Below are 20,329 nucleotides of genomic sequence, written 5' to 3'. Positions count from 1 at the left end.
CGCTCTGTCACAAGGACGTGACTCAGAGCAATGAACCAAACTTTCAGTCACTGCTCTGCATTATAACTCCTGCAGGTGAACCGCAACTGTGATGTGACGTGACATACGGCTAAGTACGGTGACCCATACTCAGAATTCGTTCTCTGCATTTAACCCATCCAAAGTGCACACACACACACACACACACACACACACACACAGCAGTGAACACACACACACTGTGAACACACACCCGGAGCAGTGGGCAGCCATTTATGCTGCGGTGCCCGGGGAGCAATTGGGGGGTTCGGTGCCTTGCTCAAGGGCACCTCAGTCGTGGCCGGCCCGAGACTCGAACCCACAACCTTAGGATTACGAGTCAGACTCTCTAACCATTAGGCCACAACTTGCCCACAAAGTGTGTTTCCTTCATGCGTTTAACATTGCATCGATAGGAAATAAATATCTAGTCCGTTCGAATCAGTTCAAAAGAAGATGCTGTAGAAATATGCAAAGGAAAAAAATGGTTATTGCTTGGAGCTATTGCATGTCCTACTGAAGAGAACAAAGAAAAAAAATATGTGTAGACTCAGCAAATGTGGGCAAACTTCTCCAGTCTGATCAAATTAAAATTCACATTTTTGCTCTTAGTACAAAGTTTGGACTTGACTTTCACAACACGGTACATTTCTGTGGTGAAACACAGCAGTGGTACTGTAGCATCACGATCACATGCTGTTCGGAGACTTTTAAACACAAATGCGTCAGGATCTTTCGAGTACTAAAGACCTGAACTGGAAAAAAAAAATCCTTTCCTACTTCTAATCTTTATCATCAGGATCTAAGATCACATTGTTTCCCATTTGAATATAAACTGTGAACCAGAACATCTTGACCTGCATCTTCAGTATTTCATGCATTGCTCTGCTGCCCTATAATTCTACGTCTTCCGATTGAAATGGTGCTGATGATCCAGAAAGTAACTCCGAGTAACTCGAACATCGGACTAGAACACGCTTTTATATCTTGTACTGCAAATCTAAAATAAGATGTTGGCTTCAAAAGCACTTGGGCTAAGCAGAACAGTGTCACCTGGCAGGTGTACCTGGATGTTTAATAGCTTCTTTTTCTAGGTCAGAAGACTTTGTTTTCTTATATGTTGCCATACTGCATTGCTTTATTACGAGTTGTCCCTCGGTTTAATAAGCACGACTCTTTCGTTGCTCTTTCTAGCTCCAAGCGCTTCAGCACCGTAATAACAATGTTCTCATTTCGGCTATTCGTTATTCATGCGTCTTCGGATATATTCGGTGAGAAAAAAAGAAACAAACAAACAAAAAAAAAAACAAGTGTTCGAAAGTAAACAGCATAACGAGGGCTATATAGTACAAGCGCACACCATCATCACATGCAATCCACTTGTCTTCATATAAATATATGAATAGCTCGATGAATATTTGATGATGTTTTAGATCAGAATCAGATTTTTGAGGGTCTCGTTACATCGAGCAGGTTAAGTCGTGCGTATCGCCGCCTTAGAAAGGCAGGATCTCGGCGGGTCCGAGTTTAGGATTCTGTGAACAGATTTCCGACTCTGATAGTGTATGCTCTCTGGGGAAACGAACAGCAAGAGAAAGGAAGAGAAGGTGAGAGTGGAGCGGAGGAAAAGAGACAAGGAGAAGGACAAGATTGAAAAGCTGTTACTCTGACTATAGGGACAGTCATCATAACTTCACCTCGTGGCCATAAATCGGCCGTGGCATGGTAAAGCACTTTGGCATTGACTTTTAAATGAGACGTATCTATCACCCACGATGTACACGATGAATCACATGCTGACAGGATCCCAGCAGGCATTGCCTTGCATTCCCAGATTAAAGGTTTTTCTAAGAGCATGCTCTGGGCATAGGCACTCTGGAATGAGTTCGAATAAGACTTTCCGTCATCTATGAGTCCATACTGTATGCGATCAATTTTTTTTTTTTTTACTACCATACTGTATGCCATCGCTATACCAACCTGTACATACAGTTGTCAGTAACGGTGGTTCATTTAACGCCATAGATTAAAAACCAGACCCAAGTGCAGGGATAACAAAATGATATACTATTGACAGGGAAATAAACCATGGCGAAATTGTAACTAGGCACCGCAAAAAAAAAAAAAAAATACACCGCAAACCCTGAGACAAACCAAAGGAAAGAGGAGGACTCCGTGAAGCCACCTGCAATGCGGAGGAGATAAAAAGGCGTGATAATTAACAGCCCAGTAGGAACAGGTGAATCGAGGTGGGATATTATGCTATTATAACACAATGAGCATATGACATAACATGTTGCAGGAACGCCACATTGAACCAGTCCTGACAATAGGGTTAGAAATGTAGTCAAGTCCACAGGATGTTTCTAAACCCAAAACCAAGACCGATTGAGAGAGGGAGTCAAGATCGAGTCTTCAGTAGGTCAAGGCGAGTCCAAATGAGAGCAAGTCAAGATCGACACCAGAACCGTCAAACCTTTATGACGCCTTGCATTCGTTCGATTTCTCTTATTATTATTATATGCTTTGAACAATTTTATAAATTATCTTCAGAATGAGCAAGAATTCTGCTGAAAACTTCTGGACAATAGGATAATAAATTTAAATGACAAAATTTTACATCAATAAACAAGACCAATGACCAAAACTAAGTTCATTCATTCATTCATTTTCTACCGCTTATGCCTATCTCAGGCGTCATCGGGCATCGAGTCAGGATACACTCTGGACAGAGTGCCAACCCATCACAGGGCACACACACACTATCATTCACATTCACATTCACACACACACACACACACACACACTACGGACAATTTTCCAGAGATGCCAATCAACCTACCATGCATGTCTTTCGACCGAGGGAGGAAACCGGAGTACCCGGAGGAAACCCCCGAGGCACGGGGAGAAAATGCAAACTCCACACACACAAGGCGGAGGCGGGAATCAAACCCCCAACCCTGGAGGTGTGAGGCGAACGTGCTAACCACTAAGCCAACGTCTTCCCCCCGACCAAAAAAACAGAATAGTAATAAATCATAACAGGATCTGCTGCTATAGAAAAATAATTTATGACAGGAAGTGGAGTTACTTGGAGTTAAATCATTGATTTAACCCACTGTTGATTATTTTCCTCTGACCGCGCACCACCAATCGTTTTATTCCTCAATTTATCAATTTTCCGACATTGAAATTTTCCTTTGACAGAATGACACATTATACTTTATAAATAATACAGTGGTACCTCGAGATGCGAACAGCCTAACATACGAGTTTTTCGAGATACGAGCCGGAGCTCGGGCCATATTTTCAAGATACGAGCCCAAATCCGAGATACGAGCTGTGTTTCCAGAGCGTCCCGCTAGTTGGCGCGCAGGGTCGAGCATCATCCAAGAGCATCTCTCGCTCACTCGCAAAAGAAAGAAAAGTGCAGCCAAGAAGGCAAAAACAAGTGATGAGTAAATTTACGTAAATGTTAAGCTTAGTTTAAAGTTAAGTGCATTGTTTTAAGTTTTTTCTTTCATTTGAAATAAGGAAAGTGTAGTTTTAGTTTTAAAGTTACGAAAATAGTTTTAAGTTCTAAAAAAGCGCCGTTTACGTACGTGTCTAGAGTGCCTGCATCCCTTCCTCCCTCCCTCCTCCTCGCCGTTCACCTTCGTTAGCCGCACTCGTCTGTCTCCAAGGTAAGACTATTATGCTAAATAACTCTTATTTCTTTATTTCATATTTTGTTATGTATTTGTTAATTATACATGTTTATTTGTTATTTAAAAACATCTTTAAATCGAATTCAGTTATTTTAAATGGGAGAAATTCGTTTGAGATACGAGCCGATTGACTTACGAGCTCGGTTCTGGAACGAATTAAACTCGTATCTCGAGGTACCACTGTATAATAATAATAATAATAATAATAATAATAATAATAATAATAATAATAATTTATTTGCAGGCATCTAAAGGTCATTCTATTGAATTAAAACAAATATGTAATAGGTTTTTTCTTTGCAATACCCAAACAGCTGATCGATATGATTTCTACTGCAAGCCAGGCGTAGTTCAGAACGAACAGCAATACCATTTGCGTGGATAAAAACAATTAACTGGAATGAGAACGGACATGATATTGCAATCAAATAATTATAATCTTGTGGCAAATTAATTTGTCTTTGTGTCCAGATCGTCTCAATTAACATCAACGCAAATGTAAGCTGATGGAAAACAAATAGGGCTGCCGTTTCTGCTTTGTTCTATCTCTCTCGCTTTCTTCTTTTATTTGTTTCATTTTTTTTTTTTTTTTTGCTATAGCATGTTCTTCCTGTTCTTCCTGAGTTATTCATGATGTGAAATGTTTTGATAAAAAAGGAAACCTTTAGGGAAATTAGGATTTAAGTCAGAGGTGGAATGAATTGCAACAGAATTAAAACAAAAATCTGAAGACTGAGTGATTAAAGCGTTATTAATATTATTAATTGTTGTACAACTGTACAAGATTTACTGAATACTATAACAGACCACGCTAATGTGCAGTCTATGTCAGATCATAGGAACATTACATAAACATGAAGATAAACCCATGAATAAAGAATTTGGTTTTCAAACAGAAAATGTGGTTATGGGTTTTTTGCCCATTACAGTTTCATTCACTTTTCACCGTTACCATTGTGGCTACTGTGAGTTTCACCTTAGATGAGTGTTGTAGCAGAGGTCACTACATTCTGCCAGGAGGACACAAAAATAGGACTGAAATACGTACAAGAAATTATAAAATAAAATAAAAAAATAAAATATAATTTTTTTTTAAACATAAATATTTATCATGATATTTTTCAAATTATTTTTAAAACATGAGAATATTTTTAAAAAGTGAGAATAAATAAGAATAAATGTGTTAAATAAATGCAAAAAAATGTAAAATAGTATTCAATATGTGTATATATGTGTAATAAAAATAGAAATAAATATCAATATATTATTGATATATTGATATGTAACTATATTTACATATATATATATATATAAATTCAGATTTATTTAAATTTATTTTTATATTTTAAATATGTGACTGTAGCAGGTATAAACAATAGTTTTGCAACTTTTTATTTCTTTATTTTTTGACCATGCAGTGAAATTAGAGATAATGAATTCATTTTGTCAATAATGTACTTCATCTGTACTTTATCTATTTATATATAAAAGTCCTTTCCCGTTTGGGGTATCACACGCACACCAACAACAGCAGTGATTTATTTATTTATACTCTTGCATGCTTTTAAACTCAAAGTACTCAGTTGTGTGATGAACTAATCTCTTTGCACCTGACACAAGTTTCAAGGTCCTACTGCAGGTCCTAAAGGCAGATTTGTGAGTTTTTAGCACTGAGCTAAAGGGATAAAAACAGAAACATATGTTATCTGAGTTCATTCATTATTCAGTGAAGTACGCTGAACTTCCCGTGAACCTGTGCGCTTTTAGAGTCGAGCTTATATTAGATCGATGAGTGTTCTTAGACACCAAGGTCAGCCTTTTTCCTGCTGGCTCAGACAGCCTGACCACTATTAGCACTGATTTGGCTCTAAAATAGCTGGATATACAGTAGAAGTGTGTGGGGTTTGGGCATGTGAGTAAGCAGAGACTTGTTGGTCTTGCTATAAGATGATATAATTCTTCTTAACCTGTAGTTGTTTCTAAAGCTCAAAAAGACTATTCAATCCTGTTGAAAATGACAGTAACTCTATCTAGACTCTATATAAATCCTAATTAATCAGTTCAATTAAAATGATTTACAGCTTGAACCTGATTTGATCAATTTGTCCTGCACTACTACTTCTTCTTCTTCTTCTTCTTCTTCTTCTTCTTCTTCTTCTTCTTCTTCTTCTTCTTCTTCTATGGTTTTGACCACTTTTTTCTCGTTAGTGTATTCGCCTGCATCAATTTCACCCTAATATTGCTCTGGGTTTGTGTCCTGAAGCAGGACCGATGTTTTATATATCCAGTTAAGCCGGTTCAGTTCTTCAGTTACAATTCAAAGTATTTTTCGATTAAATCTGAAGGATTGTAGACAACGTGTCTTATCTTATTTGCATGAATCTATCTATCTATCTATCTATCTATCTATCTATCTATCTATCTATCTATCTATCTATCTATCTATCTATCTATCTATCTATCTATATCTATCTGTCTGTCTGTGTGTCTGTCTGTCTGTCTGTCTGTCTATCTATCTATCTATCTATCTATCTATCTATCTATCTATCTATCTATCTATCTATCTATCTACAGTATTTATCTGTCTGTCTGTTTATCTATCTATCTATCTATCTATCTATCTATCTATCTATCTATCTATCTATCTATCTATCTATCTATCTACAGTATTTATCTGTCTGTCTGTCTGTCTGTCTGTCTATCTATCTATCTATCTATCTATCTGTCTGTCTATCTGTCTGTCTGTATGTCTATCTATCTATCTATCTATCTATCTATCTATCTATCTATCTATCTATCTATCTATCTATCTGTCTGTCTGTCTGTCTGTCTGTCTGTCTGTCTATCTATCTATCTATCTATCTATCTATCTATCTATCTATCTATCTATCTATCTATCTATCTATCTATATCTATATCTATCTGTCTGTCTGTCTGTCTGTGTATCTGTCTGTCTGTCTGTCTATCTATCTATCTATCTATCTATCTATCTATCTATCTATCTATCTATCTATCTATCTATCTATCTACAGTATTTATCTATCTGTCTGTCTGTCTATCTATCTATCTGTCTGTCTGTCTATCTATCTATCTATCTATCTATCTATCTATCTATCTATCTATCTATCTATCTATCTATCTATCTATCTATCTATCTACAGTATTTATCTGTCTGTCTGTCTGTCTGTCTGTCTGTCTGTCTGTCTATCTATCTATCTATCTATCTGTCTGTCTGTCTGTCTGTCTGTCTGTCTGTCTGTCTGTCTGTCTGTCTGTCTATCTATCTATCTATCTATCTATCTATCTATCTATCTATCTATCTATCTATCTATCTAATATTTCTAGTGTTTCTAATATTTCTTAATATCCAGTCTGCTTTATCTATGAAACAAGATTAAAAATTAAATAAAAAGACTGACTTTGTCTGATTCCTGGCTTGTGTTCCCAATCTTCTTTAAGTCATTAAACCATTCTCCTTCACCTAGGTTGACATGGCATGGCATTAAAAGAAGAAAAATAAAAATAAAAAGAATACATGCTCCATTTTAACAGCACAGACTAAGCAGCACAGGTTCTGTCCCGTTCCACGTATCCACCTCTTCTGTTATCTGTCTGTCTGTGTTGTATTTGTCTTATCACAAATACACTGGAACACTTTGATACCACATTCATGCATAAAAAGCTCCTAAATGAGAAAGCTTCATTATCAGAACCTGTTGCAGTGATATGAGGAAATAAACACAAAGCTTTGCTGCTACACGATCACACAAACACCTTGTCTTTAAGGTGGTGTTAGCTTGGCAGCTTTTTAAATAGCAACTTGCTTGACAGACACTTAGCATGAGACAGCATGTTTGTGAGGATCTCAAATAAGAGAATCTCTCTATCTACACTTCACTAGCTATTTACACATGTATTAGTCATTTTTTGTTTTTCTTTTCATTTGTATTAATTTATAATAAAAACCAACCAGGAATAAAATTCACCCAGCAGACATGACAACTCATTGCAGGAAAACAGACATGAGAAATGATGTAGGCTGGTTTTGTATTACAATGAAGTTAAGCCAAAAGTTAAGCCAATAATAAGCCAAAGGTCTGATAAACCAATAGAAATCAAGTGGGCGGGGCTTTAGGTGTCTGGCTAGAAAAATGGACAGATTGTTTGTTTTTCAGTAATCTCTATTTTCTTACTATTACTTGATGCACATATGAAATTAAATAAATAAACAAATAAACAAACAAACAAACAAATTAATGAATTAATTAATTTTTGTCTGTTTGAAACATACTTCAGCTCATCCACCAATGTATAATAAGATCTTTATCTGCCTAATTTCATTTCATTTTCATTTCATTTTCTACCGCTTATCTGAACTTCTCGGGTCACGGGGAGCCTGTGCCTATCTCAGGCATCATCGGGCATCGAGGCAGGATACACCCTGGACGGAGTGCCAACCCATTGCAGGGCACACACACTCTCTCATTCACTCACACACACACACACTACAGACAATTTTCCAGAGATGCCAATCAACCTACCATGCATGTCTTTGGACCGGGGGAGGAAACCGGAGTACCCGGAGGAAACCCCCGAGGCACGGGGAGAACATGCAAACTCCACACACACAAGGCGGAGGCGGGAATCGAACCCCCAACCCTGGATGAGGCGAACGTGCTAACCATTAACCCACCATACCCCCCCCTGCCTAATTTTTTTGGATAATATTTAATTTCATAGAATTTAATTTCATCATTTTTATTTATTTTATTATTATATCAGATGGGTTCTTAAACATAATTAATACATTCTTCTGAAATATTGTGTTACATCTGTCTTTTTTTTTCCTTTCTTTCTTTCTTTCTTTCTTTCTTTCTTTCTTTCTTTCTTTCTTTCACATGGTCATATCAGATAATCACTTTATCACTTCTATGTTTTGGTTGATTTTGAATCATACTTTAATGTTTTAATGTTTAATTTTTATTATTTAATTCTATCACATTATATACCCTGCAAAACACATGGCTGTAGACACATTCAAGCAAAATCCACAAAATTCCAGTCTAGATAAACACAAATTTTCAATAAACATGACATTTATTTGCTGCTTATATTTGTTTCTATAATATTTTTTCGATTTTTAATATTAATTTATAATTTAAAAAAATGTATCCAGAATGTGAGCAGAACAAATGTTTTATTATGAAGGACATTGTCCCTGCTGATCATCATGTGTCCTGCTTCTGTAGCCAGATTAAAACAAAAGCTTAATCCTAATCCATATCCTAATCCTGGCCTTTAAATATCCCTGACTCCAACTGCTGTGAAGGTGAGAGTTTATGATCACATGTAAATGGACTGGAGATTTGGCCTTATATTGATTTTTTTTTTTTTTTTGAACAAGTTAAATGCTCTAAAAATTTGCACCATAAAGAAAGAAATATTTTCTTTATGTTAATATGTTTTTTTTAATAAAGCAATAATTGTAATACGCAGAAACTTACAGCAGTAGAAAGTAATAATATCTAATAAGGGGAAAGTGACGTGACATATGGCTAAGTACGGTGACCCATACTCACAATTTGTTCTCTGCATTTAACCCATCCAAAGTGCACACACACAGCAGTGAACACACACACACACACACACACACACACACACACACACATACACGCATACTGTACACACACAGCAGTGAACACACACACACACACACACACACACACACACACACACACACACACACACACACACACACACACACACATACTGTACACACACACACACACACACACACACACACACACACACACACATACACACACCCAGAGCAGTGGGCAGCCATTTATGGGGGGGGGGGGGGGGGGGGCGAGGCGGGGGGGTTGGTACGGCCCAAGACTCGAACCTCAGTCCTCAGTCCTCAGGCACCTCAGTCGTGGCCGGCCCAAGACTCGAACCCACAACCTTAGGGTTAGGAGTCAGACTCTCTAACCATTAGGCCACGACTTCCCCCAATAGTGACACTAGCTTTCAGTCGTAGTCTTTAGAGTTCAAATTTTTTTACACACAATAAACACAAAGATTTGGGGATTTGATTATGGTTAATTTTATCTTTTAGTTTCAAAATCACTCAAAAAAGAAAAACATTAAAAAAAATAAAAAAATCTGAAATTTGGTGCAGAACGCAGCAGACTAGTTACGTCTCAGTTTTAAAACAAAGAGAACAAAATGAGCACAGTGTCAACGGTGACAGTCTCCACTACCAATTCAACTAACACTCAAATTCCATAAAAGAAAATCTATTTCAGACATTTGACCTTGCTGTGACCTTGACCATGTTTGAATCCCATTCAGGATGTGGTGATAATTCGGTTTAAATCCTCAGTCCTCAGGAACTCAGTCTTAATGGACACAATGATATGTAGCACAACATAAACAAATTATAAAGGCAGAAAGAATCGCGTGCCAAAGCTTTCCGAAGAACTTTAGGAGGTTTCTATTTATAGCATCTGGCAGACGCCTTTATTCAGAGCAACAAACTTTTTTTTTTATCTCATTTTTTATATAACTAAGCAATCGAGGGTTGTTCAAGGCCCCAGCAGTGGCTGCTTAGCGGACCTGGGGTTTAAACTCATGACCTTCTGATCAGTAATCCAACACCTTAGCTACTGAGCTACCATATTCCCCAAGTTCTCCAAAATACCTTGGAACAAACTGACAGCCTACTTCCTGATAGAACTGCAAGAATTGTAAAGGTTTAAAGAGTAGAAACAAGAAATATCGATTTCACATGAGTTTTCTTTTATCTAACAGAATACTTTTCTTTATATACCGTAAACCTACTTCTGCTTGAAGCTCCTTCACTCGTGACTCACTTTCTTCAGATATGTTTCGGCTCAGATTCCTTCCCTACAGATTTCCACTTCTCAAACACACCTTATAACCACGTCTCACACCGATTCGGTTGATTTATACCTGTAAACTGCTGCTGTGATCTTTAAAAGTGTTCGTCAAAAAAGTGACGACGTCTATTCTCAATCTACTCACACGTCAAACATCACCACTTAGTTTTCTTTAATCCTTCTACATTAAACTGATATCACCAGGAATACAATCGGTTCCCTTATGAGTCTACTCGAGGTTTCTTCTTCATGTCGTCTCTGGGAGGTTTTCCTCACCACCGTCACCTCTGGTTTACTCATGTTTTCTGCGGTTGCCTTCACATCATTGGTTTGGTTTCAGACCCTTCTAACAAACCTTGGTCGATTTTCTTTATTTTACATCTTCACAACTCCGCCGCTACGTTATTGCTATGTTAATATATGCAGTAAGTGACCTCTGTGTCTTCTGTGTCCTTCAACGAACATGTCTTCGCTACAACACACACACACACACACACACACACACACACACGCAGGTTACTTTACTTGATGAACAAGTGCAGTCCCGGGTACGAATCGTGTCACAATTGTATCGTAGACGCATCGTACAAGTACCCACAAGACAGCTTTCATTATCAGTTGCTCATGCTCTGTTTCAGACTAAACTGCCAGAGCAAAAGTCCCCTAAATCTTTATCCGGATTTCCCTTAGAAGCATGCGACATTCTCCTCTGGGCGTTTTCCATCAGCTCCACGACGTCAACTCCTTCAAAGTTACACATTTTACACGCTAGTCCCGCTTAAAGAAGATTCACCTATTAAAGCAGCGAATCTGCCATCCGAGTCAAGAACACAAACTGCATTTAAATGAATTTGTGAAGTGAAGCAATTCAGGCTGAAAGGGAACACGGTATAGACGTGCTATTATTGTTAAACAGAGCGTGATTGCACGTCGCAATGTTTTTCTAATAAAAGGAGTTGAGTCTCTCTGGAATGTGAACGCAACCAAATCAAAACCCCGGCTCAAGGAGAAAACGACTCTCCCTCAGCGTTTACACAAATCCCCAGAGGTGTTTGCCCCGAATCAAACGGCTCACAGCTCGGTTGCACTCATCACGCCTGCTCTGGCATGCTGGGTAATACGAAGAAATCGACAGGAAGAACAACAAAAAAACCCACATTGTTCCTCTGGGCCCAAGGCTAAGGATTACACCAAACTCCAAACGAATAAACTCCTGGTGATTTTGGAACGTAGATGAGATAAAAGACAACAGGGAGTAAAGTATTACGAAGAATAAATCTCAGATTTCTCGAGGTGACATACTTTGTTAGATTTAGCTAATATTTAACCCCAATCAGCTACAACGCATGCACTGGCAAATTCTAGCTTTTATATGACAGGTCATGTGACCAAAGTGCTAAGACTACTGAAATTCTTTCATTCGCAATCAAAGAGAGAGAGAGAGAGAGAGGGGGGGGGGGGGCAGGACAAGCATTAGAGTTCAGCTAATCACTTCAGCAGTGTCCCAGCTCATTTTTTTAACCTCTCCAGATTTTCCTAGCTTTGATCATTCTCTGCTGCACCGCTCTAGATCTAGCACTAAAAAATCCAGCAGCTATGAAATATACATGCAATACCTGGTGGCAGAGTGACAGAACTCCCCTGCACTTGCTCTCTCTCTCTCTCTCTCTCTCTCTCTCTCTCTCTCTCTCTCTCTCTCTCTCTCTCTCTCTCTCTTCCCGAGACAAGACAAAGCTTTAATCTCTGTGACACTTGTCAGATTCCCTAGCAAAATAATATTATACAACAGAATAGCAATATAATCAGAGCTTCCTCGACAACCCAAAACGTTAATTAGGCCAATTGATGGGTTGCGGATGATGTCTGGCTTAGATCTGATGTCAGGTAAAGGTTAATGGTGATGCTGAGAAGTGGAGATGGTGGAAGTCAGCAGCAAAAAGGAAAGTAAAATCTATACCTGGAAACGTATTAAATAAAATGTTTATTTAAAAAATGTAAACGAAATTTTTGACGTAAGTGTTAAGTGATTCCTGGTCGGTTGGTTTCGTTTGTTATCCTGTAACTGTCTGTAACTGCGATGTCGCAGTGGGACGCTGGGAACGTTCGATGCTTTTAACCAGTACGGCAGCGGTTCGTTCTCACTTATCTTTATTAGTATTTTATTACCGCTGATATAAAAGTAATCAGGACACGGTTAGCTATCGGGATGTAAAGTATTGGAGCTGTTGCTGAGCAGGGCATTGAGAAGGGGGTGGGTATTGTCAAGCTTTTTTTAATTAACACTGGTCCTCTGGTAGTCCGGCTGCAGGACCTTGTGCTCTCATCACAGTGACCAGGGTTTGATTCCCGTTCAGGGAATAAATCCAGCCACTGAAGAGTTCATTCTCAGTGCCGGTCTCATACAAATGGCATTCGCTAAATTACAGGGGTTTCATTACCATGACGTAAAGTGGGCGTGTTTCCGGAGGTCTTAGAAAAACGCTCTGTTTCAAAAAAAAAAAAACCCAGCAAACTACAAAGGACAAAACAGTCATACGGGTAGATTTATTTTAGAAAACAAATAAGCAACCAAAAACTATGGTTATGGTTAGGGTTAGGGTTAGGGATAGGGTTAGGGATAGGGTTGGATTAGAAATAGATAGAAATTGGCCACGCCTACCCGATGACGCAATATCTGTTACCCTGTTCTGAAATCCCTTGAAATAAGTGCCTGCCGGATACAAATGGAAGGGTTCTGTCAGGAAGGGCATCAAAACATTTGCCGAATCAAATATGGTACCACAATCAATGTGGTAACCCTGAAATGGGAGAAGCTCAATAAATAAAGGCAACTTTATACAACCACTACGATGAAATTAATTAGAATTGGAATTTGAACCCAATAATCAGACTTTTAGGTGACATAAAACCAGAAAAAAACCCTAAGTGTCAATTATTATACAGTATGAGCATCATGTTAAACGCCACTGTGGAGTGAGACATAAAGACAAAAACAAAGACAAAAGCTGATGGTTGTACCTTAAAACAAACCTTCTTTCCTTGCTCACCATTTCCTAGAAATAAATCTGTAAAATCTGTCATATTAATGAGACATCCAGCATAGAATAAAGATTTGGACTCATAGCATTGTGGTTATTTAACGATCTACACGATCACAAGCGAGATCAAACTTTAGAAGTTTGAGGAGTGTATGGATGAGGACGTGAGAGAGCTCTACAGAATACAACCCCAAAGTGCCGCTACACCGCTGTCTTTGGGTAGAGTTGAAAAGGAAAAGTGGGTGATTATTGATGCCAGGAGTGGATTTTTTTTCCCTTTATACGTTGATTAAAGATGAGCTGCTGTGTTATACAACAGATGTTAGAAAGCTGTGTGTTGGGCTGTAATGTAAGGACAGGTGCTATGGCATGCAGTCAGCTGCAACCTGTGCCCATTAAAATGCCATGGATGACTGGACAACTTGGCAAAGGATGTGTTCATGCTACAGTGACAGATATATTATCAGTCCAGGGAGAGACAGAGACACAGAGAGAGAGAGAGAGAGAGAGAGAGAGAGAGAGAGAGAGAGAGAGAGAGAGAGAGAGAGTGAGAGAAACATAACCAACAGTCATGCTGTTCTGAGTGTTCTCCCCGTGCCTCGGGGGTTTCCTCCGGGTACTCTGGTTTCCTCCCCCGGTCCAAAGACATGCATGGTAGGTTGATTGGCATCTCTGGAAAATTGTCCGTAGTGTGTGAGTGTGTGATTGAATGAGAGTGTGTGTGTGTGTGTGCCCTGCGGTGGGTTGGCACTCCGTGCAGGGTGTATCCTGCCTCGATGCCCGATGACGCCTGAGATAGGCACAGGCTCCCCGTGACCCGAGAGGTTCGGATAAGTGGTTAAAAAATGAATGAATGAACTTGTTTTCTAAGCATTTCTTACTGTTAACTATAAATAGTTAAAAACTATGACTTGGCATTCTTTTATTAACAAAATAAAATAATTCAAATAAACAAACAAAAAACATGCTATTGGAAAATAGTCAGCTGGTGGTCTCGGTATCAGGCCACATCACACCACGCTGTTGTTGATCATTTACTGATAACAGCATGCCCCCAAGTGTATTTATCTATATTTTAGTTTATTTATCTTAAAGTGTTAAACCTAATACCAGGAACCATGCAAATGATCACAGCCGGGGGAGCGTGTTAGAGATATAAAAACAGCACATCTAGATATTGCACAGTCCTTCTTTTATATTTGTAGAAAAAGTTCTGGGTTCAGAATAGAAAAGCACAAATACACACACACACACACACACACACACACACACACACACACACACACACACACACACACACAGAGAACACTGGAAGCCAACCCGCAGCCTACTTAATCCTGAAAGATCAGCGCTTACAAACACAGTATGTCTGAGAATCCACTTCAGACTGTTAAGAAGAAGAAGAAGAAGAAGAAGAAGAAGAAGAAGAAGAAGAAGAAGAAGAAGAAGAAGAAGAAGAAGAAGGAGGAGGAGGAGAAGAATAAGGAGAAGGAGGAGAAAAAGAAGACTTTATTATTGCCACACATTACATTACAGTACAGTGGAATTATTTTCTTCGCATATCCCATCTTTAAACTTCGGGGTTAAATCACTACTAATAAGTTAGTTGAACTTCGAGAAAGAATCTCTCTCTCTCTCTCTCTCTCTCTCTCTCTCTCTCTCTCTCTCTCTCTCTCTCTCCTCACAAATCTCAAATCTTTCTGTCTTGTAATGTTTTCCTACCAGTTCACAACAGGGAGCTACAGTAATATTCTCTACAAACCCACTATCTTGTAATTCTTCATACAATTTACACAGCAACCCTATAACCATTCAGATAATACGCTCGAAGTCTATAACTCCAAGTTTAATAGAGCGATAATTGGCACCCAGACATGTTCATCTACTCGCTTTCTGAAGCTACTGCAGAAATTCCCTCTAGATTTACATTCATACGATTTCTCACCAACCCAGAATTTATGAAATGCTTTTAGAAGAGGTTTTGTTTGAGGCCTATGGTTATTATTATATCATCCTTCTATTCATTCGGACACCATTGAAATGATTTTTCACACATTCACCTGAGGTTTAATTTGTTAGAAGCTTCCACATTTGTGCTATTCGGCATGTTCACCGTCTACCACCATGGAAGGGGGTTTGATTCCTGACTCCTCCCTGAATGCTAAAAGTTCTCCTCCTCCATTAAAGTTTTCTCAGGTTTCCTTTCTCAGTCCAAAGACATGCACAGTAGGTAGATTTTCGTCTCTAAAATTGTTCATAGTGTGTGAATGTGTGTGTAATTGTGCCCTGTGATGGATGGCACCCCATTGAGCGTGCCCCCTGCTTGGTACCCCACGTCCTAGGAGACTCTAGACTGTGTCGGATAGACAGAAAATTCAGAAAATGGATGGATAGATGGATAATAATAATAATAATCATCAATACATTTTGGCTAGCATTGCTCAGTTAGGTCTATGTTCGTCACTATATGTAGTAAAGTTTCCTATTTTCAACGATTCCCAGTTGCCATGGTTTCAGTGCCTGTTCATAGCTAGTTCATCGGTAACGAAAATTACGCTATGAGCTACAGAAAATATCTAAAATTCTTTATTTAAGCACAGAATAAAATGATGAATTTGTTGTCAGGCTTAATGGATAAAATGGATCTATTCAGCAAATTACTCTTTACTCGTCTCAGAACCAGCTGGACATTTGTATTTGATTTTAAAGCATTTTAATTGGATCTGCCAAACACTTCACAAAAAACATCACAAACAATGACTTTTTATTAATTACGGAATATTTGGAGTTGGGAAAAAATAAATAAAATGGGTCAATAATGAAATGGAAAAAAAGATCTGCTAAATTTTCCCTTCTCATTTCCCGTTACCCATCAACACTTCCCGATGATGACCTTTAGCCGTTAGCTTATTCTCGGTTTTAGATGCCGCGACTCAAGCATTCCTTAAAGAATCTAACTCTTGATGCTGTACTAGTCTTTGTAAATAATCTTGATAAAATCTTCCCTTTTATCACAGAATATAGGATGACGTGTTCTCCATGTTAGATTATTCAGTGAAGTTGCTCTAATAATAGGACTGTGATTGAAGAAAATGTCTCTGCAATCAGAAACTTCTTCATCGTGAGCTAAGGATAGGTTCCTTTTCATTAGCTTGTATTGTTTCACATGCTCTTATACCATCTTCCAATGGGTGGTTTTTTTAGATGAACGTCGGAGCAGCAGTCAAAGCCCGTACATTTTTTTCCTAATTTTTCCTTTTCCCCCAATTTGGTCACAAGCCAGTTTCCACCCAGCAGCCAGCTGCCAGGTCGTTATAACACACTCAGAGAAAAGTGCTATCTATCCTCTTCCACATACAGTACATGAGCCCAAAGATACTTCTGACCATCTAGGGTGGATATGTTTGACAGCCACGACAGAGTTAGCCATCCATCCTACCCCAAGAGGATGGCCAAATTTACTCTCTTGGGCATCGGAATGATTTGAACTCACCTATTCCTGATGATTGAGCAAATGCTTTTTGGTTGCACCATTCAGGAGACACAGGCTGACACTGGTGCTTTAAACTTCCAAGCAATTCATTCATTTACACAGTGAGAATTTTGCCAAAATAATGCGGTTACACCGACTTCCTCATTGCTATGTTGCTGTTGTTGCTGAGATGTTGAGAGGGAACAAAAACTCCTTGCTTATTCACTTTTTCCAGTTCGCAAGTTATAAGTTCAGTTTGCATCATTCACTTTTGCCAGCATCACGCTTTCTGTACCAATGCACTGAACAAGCATGGACTCCATGCCAGCTGTGGTCTATTGACCACCTCTGATGTAACTGGATATTTTAGTTAATAGTTGTGTTTTCTGTAGAGTGATTCCTTTCCTGACATGAAATACCAGCCAGTTATGCTGATCTGTTACATCAATCACAGTTTTATTTAAATTGTGATGCTTCTTTTTATAATTCAGTCTTGTCAGCATTGCTGATGAATTTCGATGGAAAGCATCGTTTTTGGTCTGAGGCATCATTGTTTTAAGTGTGTGCACATCTGTGTGAGTGCATGTTGATGCATGCCTGAAGTGAAAGAAAGAGTGAGTGGTGTGTATGTGCAAAAGAGGGAGAGAGAGAGAGAGAGAGAGAGAGAGAGAGAGAGAGAGAGAGAGAGAGAGAGAGAGAGGGAGGGAATGAGTGAGAGAATGCATTAGAGCATTTGTTTCTGCGTGCTCGCTTCCTGGAGAGCCTTTTCATTTCAGCCTCCATCACTGTGCACTTCAATAAAGGGCCTGCAATGAAGGGATTAGACGTGGACATGGACGTGGATGTGGATGTGGATGTGAGATGAATCTCGTATGGAAATGTGTTCCTATTAAAGCCACTCAGGCAGACTAGATTGGGAACTCACTCAGCAGCTGACTTACATTAAGCACAAGCCTAATCTACTACACAGTGCACTATTATGCTATTGCTCTATTATCCTGCTTAGCATAAACTGAATTAGACACTACACCAGACTTCATGTAATAATCCTTAAAATTTACAGATTAATCGGCACATTAAAAAAAATAGTCTAACCTTAACACTTCCTGCAAAGAAGCCAAAGGCAGAAACTCTAAAAAGACAGATCAGTAGATATAAGACTTCAGAGCTCTCACTGAATTGATAGAATAGATTCTAGCTAGCTAAAGTAAATGCAAATCCATCTTGCTGCCAATACAGAGGGGAATTGCAGTTCTACACTGACCAATAGAGTAGAAAACTCCTGCCAAGACAAGTACTATTTTCCAGAAGTCTAGCTCAAGCTCATCCTTCATCCTGTACAGAGTTATTGTGTGTGAAAACCCTGGCAAAGCATTAGGACAAGAAATTGTTCTCTGCATTTTAGTGATGTTTATATATATTTCTAAACTCTTTCATTCGTGTATTCATCTTTAGTAAGCGTGTTGGATCCGGAATATTTCCAGGGAACAATATATGCAAAATGAATATACGCTCTGCATAGGATGAAGGAACAAACTCATTCACTAGGTGCAAATTTGAGCCACCGATTCATTTGTTTTTTTGTTTTTTTTTGTTGTTTTTTTTTGTTTTTGTTTTTTTTGTTTGTTTGTTAGGTGGTGTGGAAGGAATCCAGAGAACATGAAAGGGAGAAGGTTTAAAACTGCATACAGACAGAAAGTCAGGAGTGAACTGGAAATCCTAGAAATGTGACATTCAATAATAATAATAATAATAATAATAATAATAATAATAATAATAATAATAATAATAATAATAATAATAATAATGAGGATGATGATGAAATACAATCACTAACCTTCATCAACAAGCATGGAGAAATGCCAGCATGAAGGTTTAATCTCTACTTCACTTAGGATCATGGATTAACGGAGGGGAAAAAATAACATCCTGTACTGTGCGGTTTTATTAAACGGCTTTGCTCTGGACCATCACAATGCATGGATATTTGTATGGATTCTTTTAACAGTCTTTCTGAACTCGCCTTTAATGAAGTCCATGATGTTTAACGCTACAGCTGGATTTCTGTTCACTAAAGCTGTTATATGTTTAATGCACCAGGGTTAGTTTTGGGGCACAAATAAACGCACGGAGGTGCTAAAAAAGTGGTGTTCGTTCCAGTTACTGTCTGAACTCCAAATGTCCTAGATTTTTGACACATTAAAAAATGTTTTAACTCTAATTTGACCCAGAAGCGCGATGGGTTTAATAAACACAATCACTCACCTGTGTGTCCAAATACAGGTCATCGGACGGAATCTCGGGGAAAAATATCCCGAGTGAGCGTGCAGCTGATGCGGGATATGTGTGTGTATGTGTGTGTGTATGTGTGTGTGTGAACGCTTGTTTCCTCTTTCAACACGAAGTCCTTGTCATGCACAAATCCGTAAGCGAAGTTAGCAGCCAGATGGACGTATTCCGTTCGCAGAGATATTTTCCCTTGGTTAAAGTGTACACTGTTATCCTGCCTTCAGCACCACAGCGGAGTGGACAGCTCCGCACACGCAGCGCCTCACCTCTCGCTCTGGTCTCAGGGTGCAGCGCAGCTCCACGCCGATTGGCTGCATCTCCTTGCAAATTTGCATACAATCACGCTGTCAGCCAATCCAAAGAGACGCGGCGGCGTGCGGAGGAGAACGGTTGGGAGAAAAGCCGACTGTGTGTGTGTGTGTGTGTGTGTGTGTGTGTGTGTGTGTGTGTGTGTGTGTGTGTGTGTGTGTGTGTGTGTGTGTGTGTGTGTGTGTGTGTGTGTGTGTGTGTGTGTGTGTGTGTGTGTGTGTTCTGCTTGTTTCGATTGAACAGTTAGTATACAACGTATTATTATTGATTTATTGACATGTTCTTTATTATATTTCAAAGTAAACCATTATTTTAATATGAACACAAAATGTAATGAGATCTCTCTCTCTCTCTCTCTCTCTCTCTCTCTCTCTCTCTCTCTCTCTCTCTCTCTGTGTGTGTGTGTGTGTGTGTGTGTGTGTGTGTGTGTGTGTGTGTGTGTGTGTGTGTGTGTGTGTGTGAAAGAGAGAGAGAGTGAGAGAGAGAGTCTAGTGTATGAGAGTCTAATATGAGTAGTCACGGGGTACTAATTATATTTTAGGAAAGCTGTAGATTGATTAATAGCCTGAGCCCCAGACCTCCAAGGCAAAATGG

At 38.9% G+C, this 20,329-nt stretch overlaps 1 protein-coding gene across 2 annotated transcripts in view; it reads right to left on the bottom strand.

Moving 5' to 3' along the window:
- Positions 1 to 19,751, bottom strand: part of fstl5 (follistatin-like 5) — a 152,086-nt gene extending 132,335 nt beyond the window's left edge. For both annotated transcript variants that reach the window (XM_047802686.1, XM_047802687.1), the window contains exon 1: positions 19,403 to 19,751. In XM_047802686.1, the coding sequence (XP_047658642.1) occupies positions 19,403 to 19,425 (23 nt within the window). In that variant the 5' untranslated portion in view covers positions 19,426 to 19,751. The remainder of the gene's footprint in view (positions 1 to 19,402) is intronic.
- Between the last annotated feature and the right edge of the window lie 578 nt (positions 19,752 to 20,329).

The sequence above is a fragment of the Tachysurus fulvidraco genome, chromosome 17 (genome assembly GCF_022655615.1).
Source record: "Tachysurus fulvidraco isolate hzauxx_2018 chromosome 17, HZAU_PFXX_2.0, whole genome shotgun sequence".
Classification (NCBI taxonomy): domain Eukaryota; kingdom Metazoa; phylum Chordata; class Actinopteri; order Siluriformes; family Bagridae; genus Tachysurus; species Tachysurus fulvidraco.
This window is presented reverse-complemented; position numbering and strand designations above follow the sequence as displayed.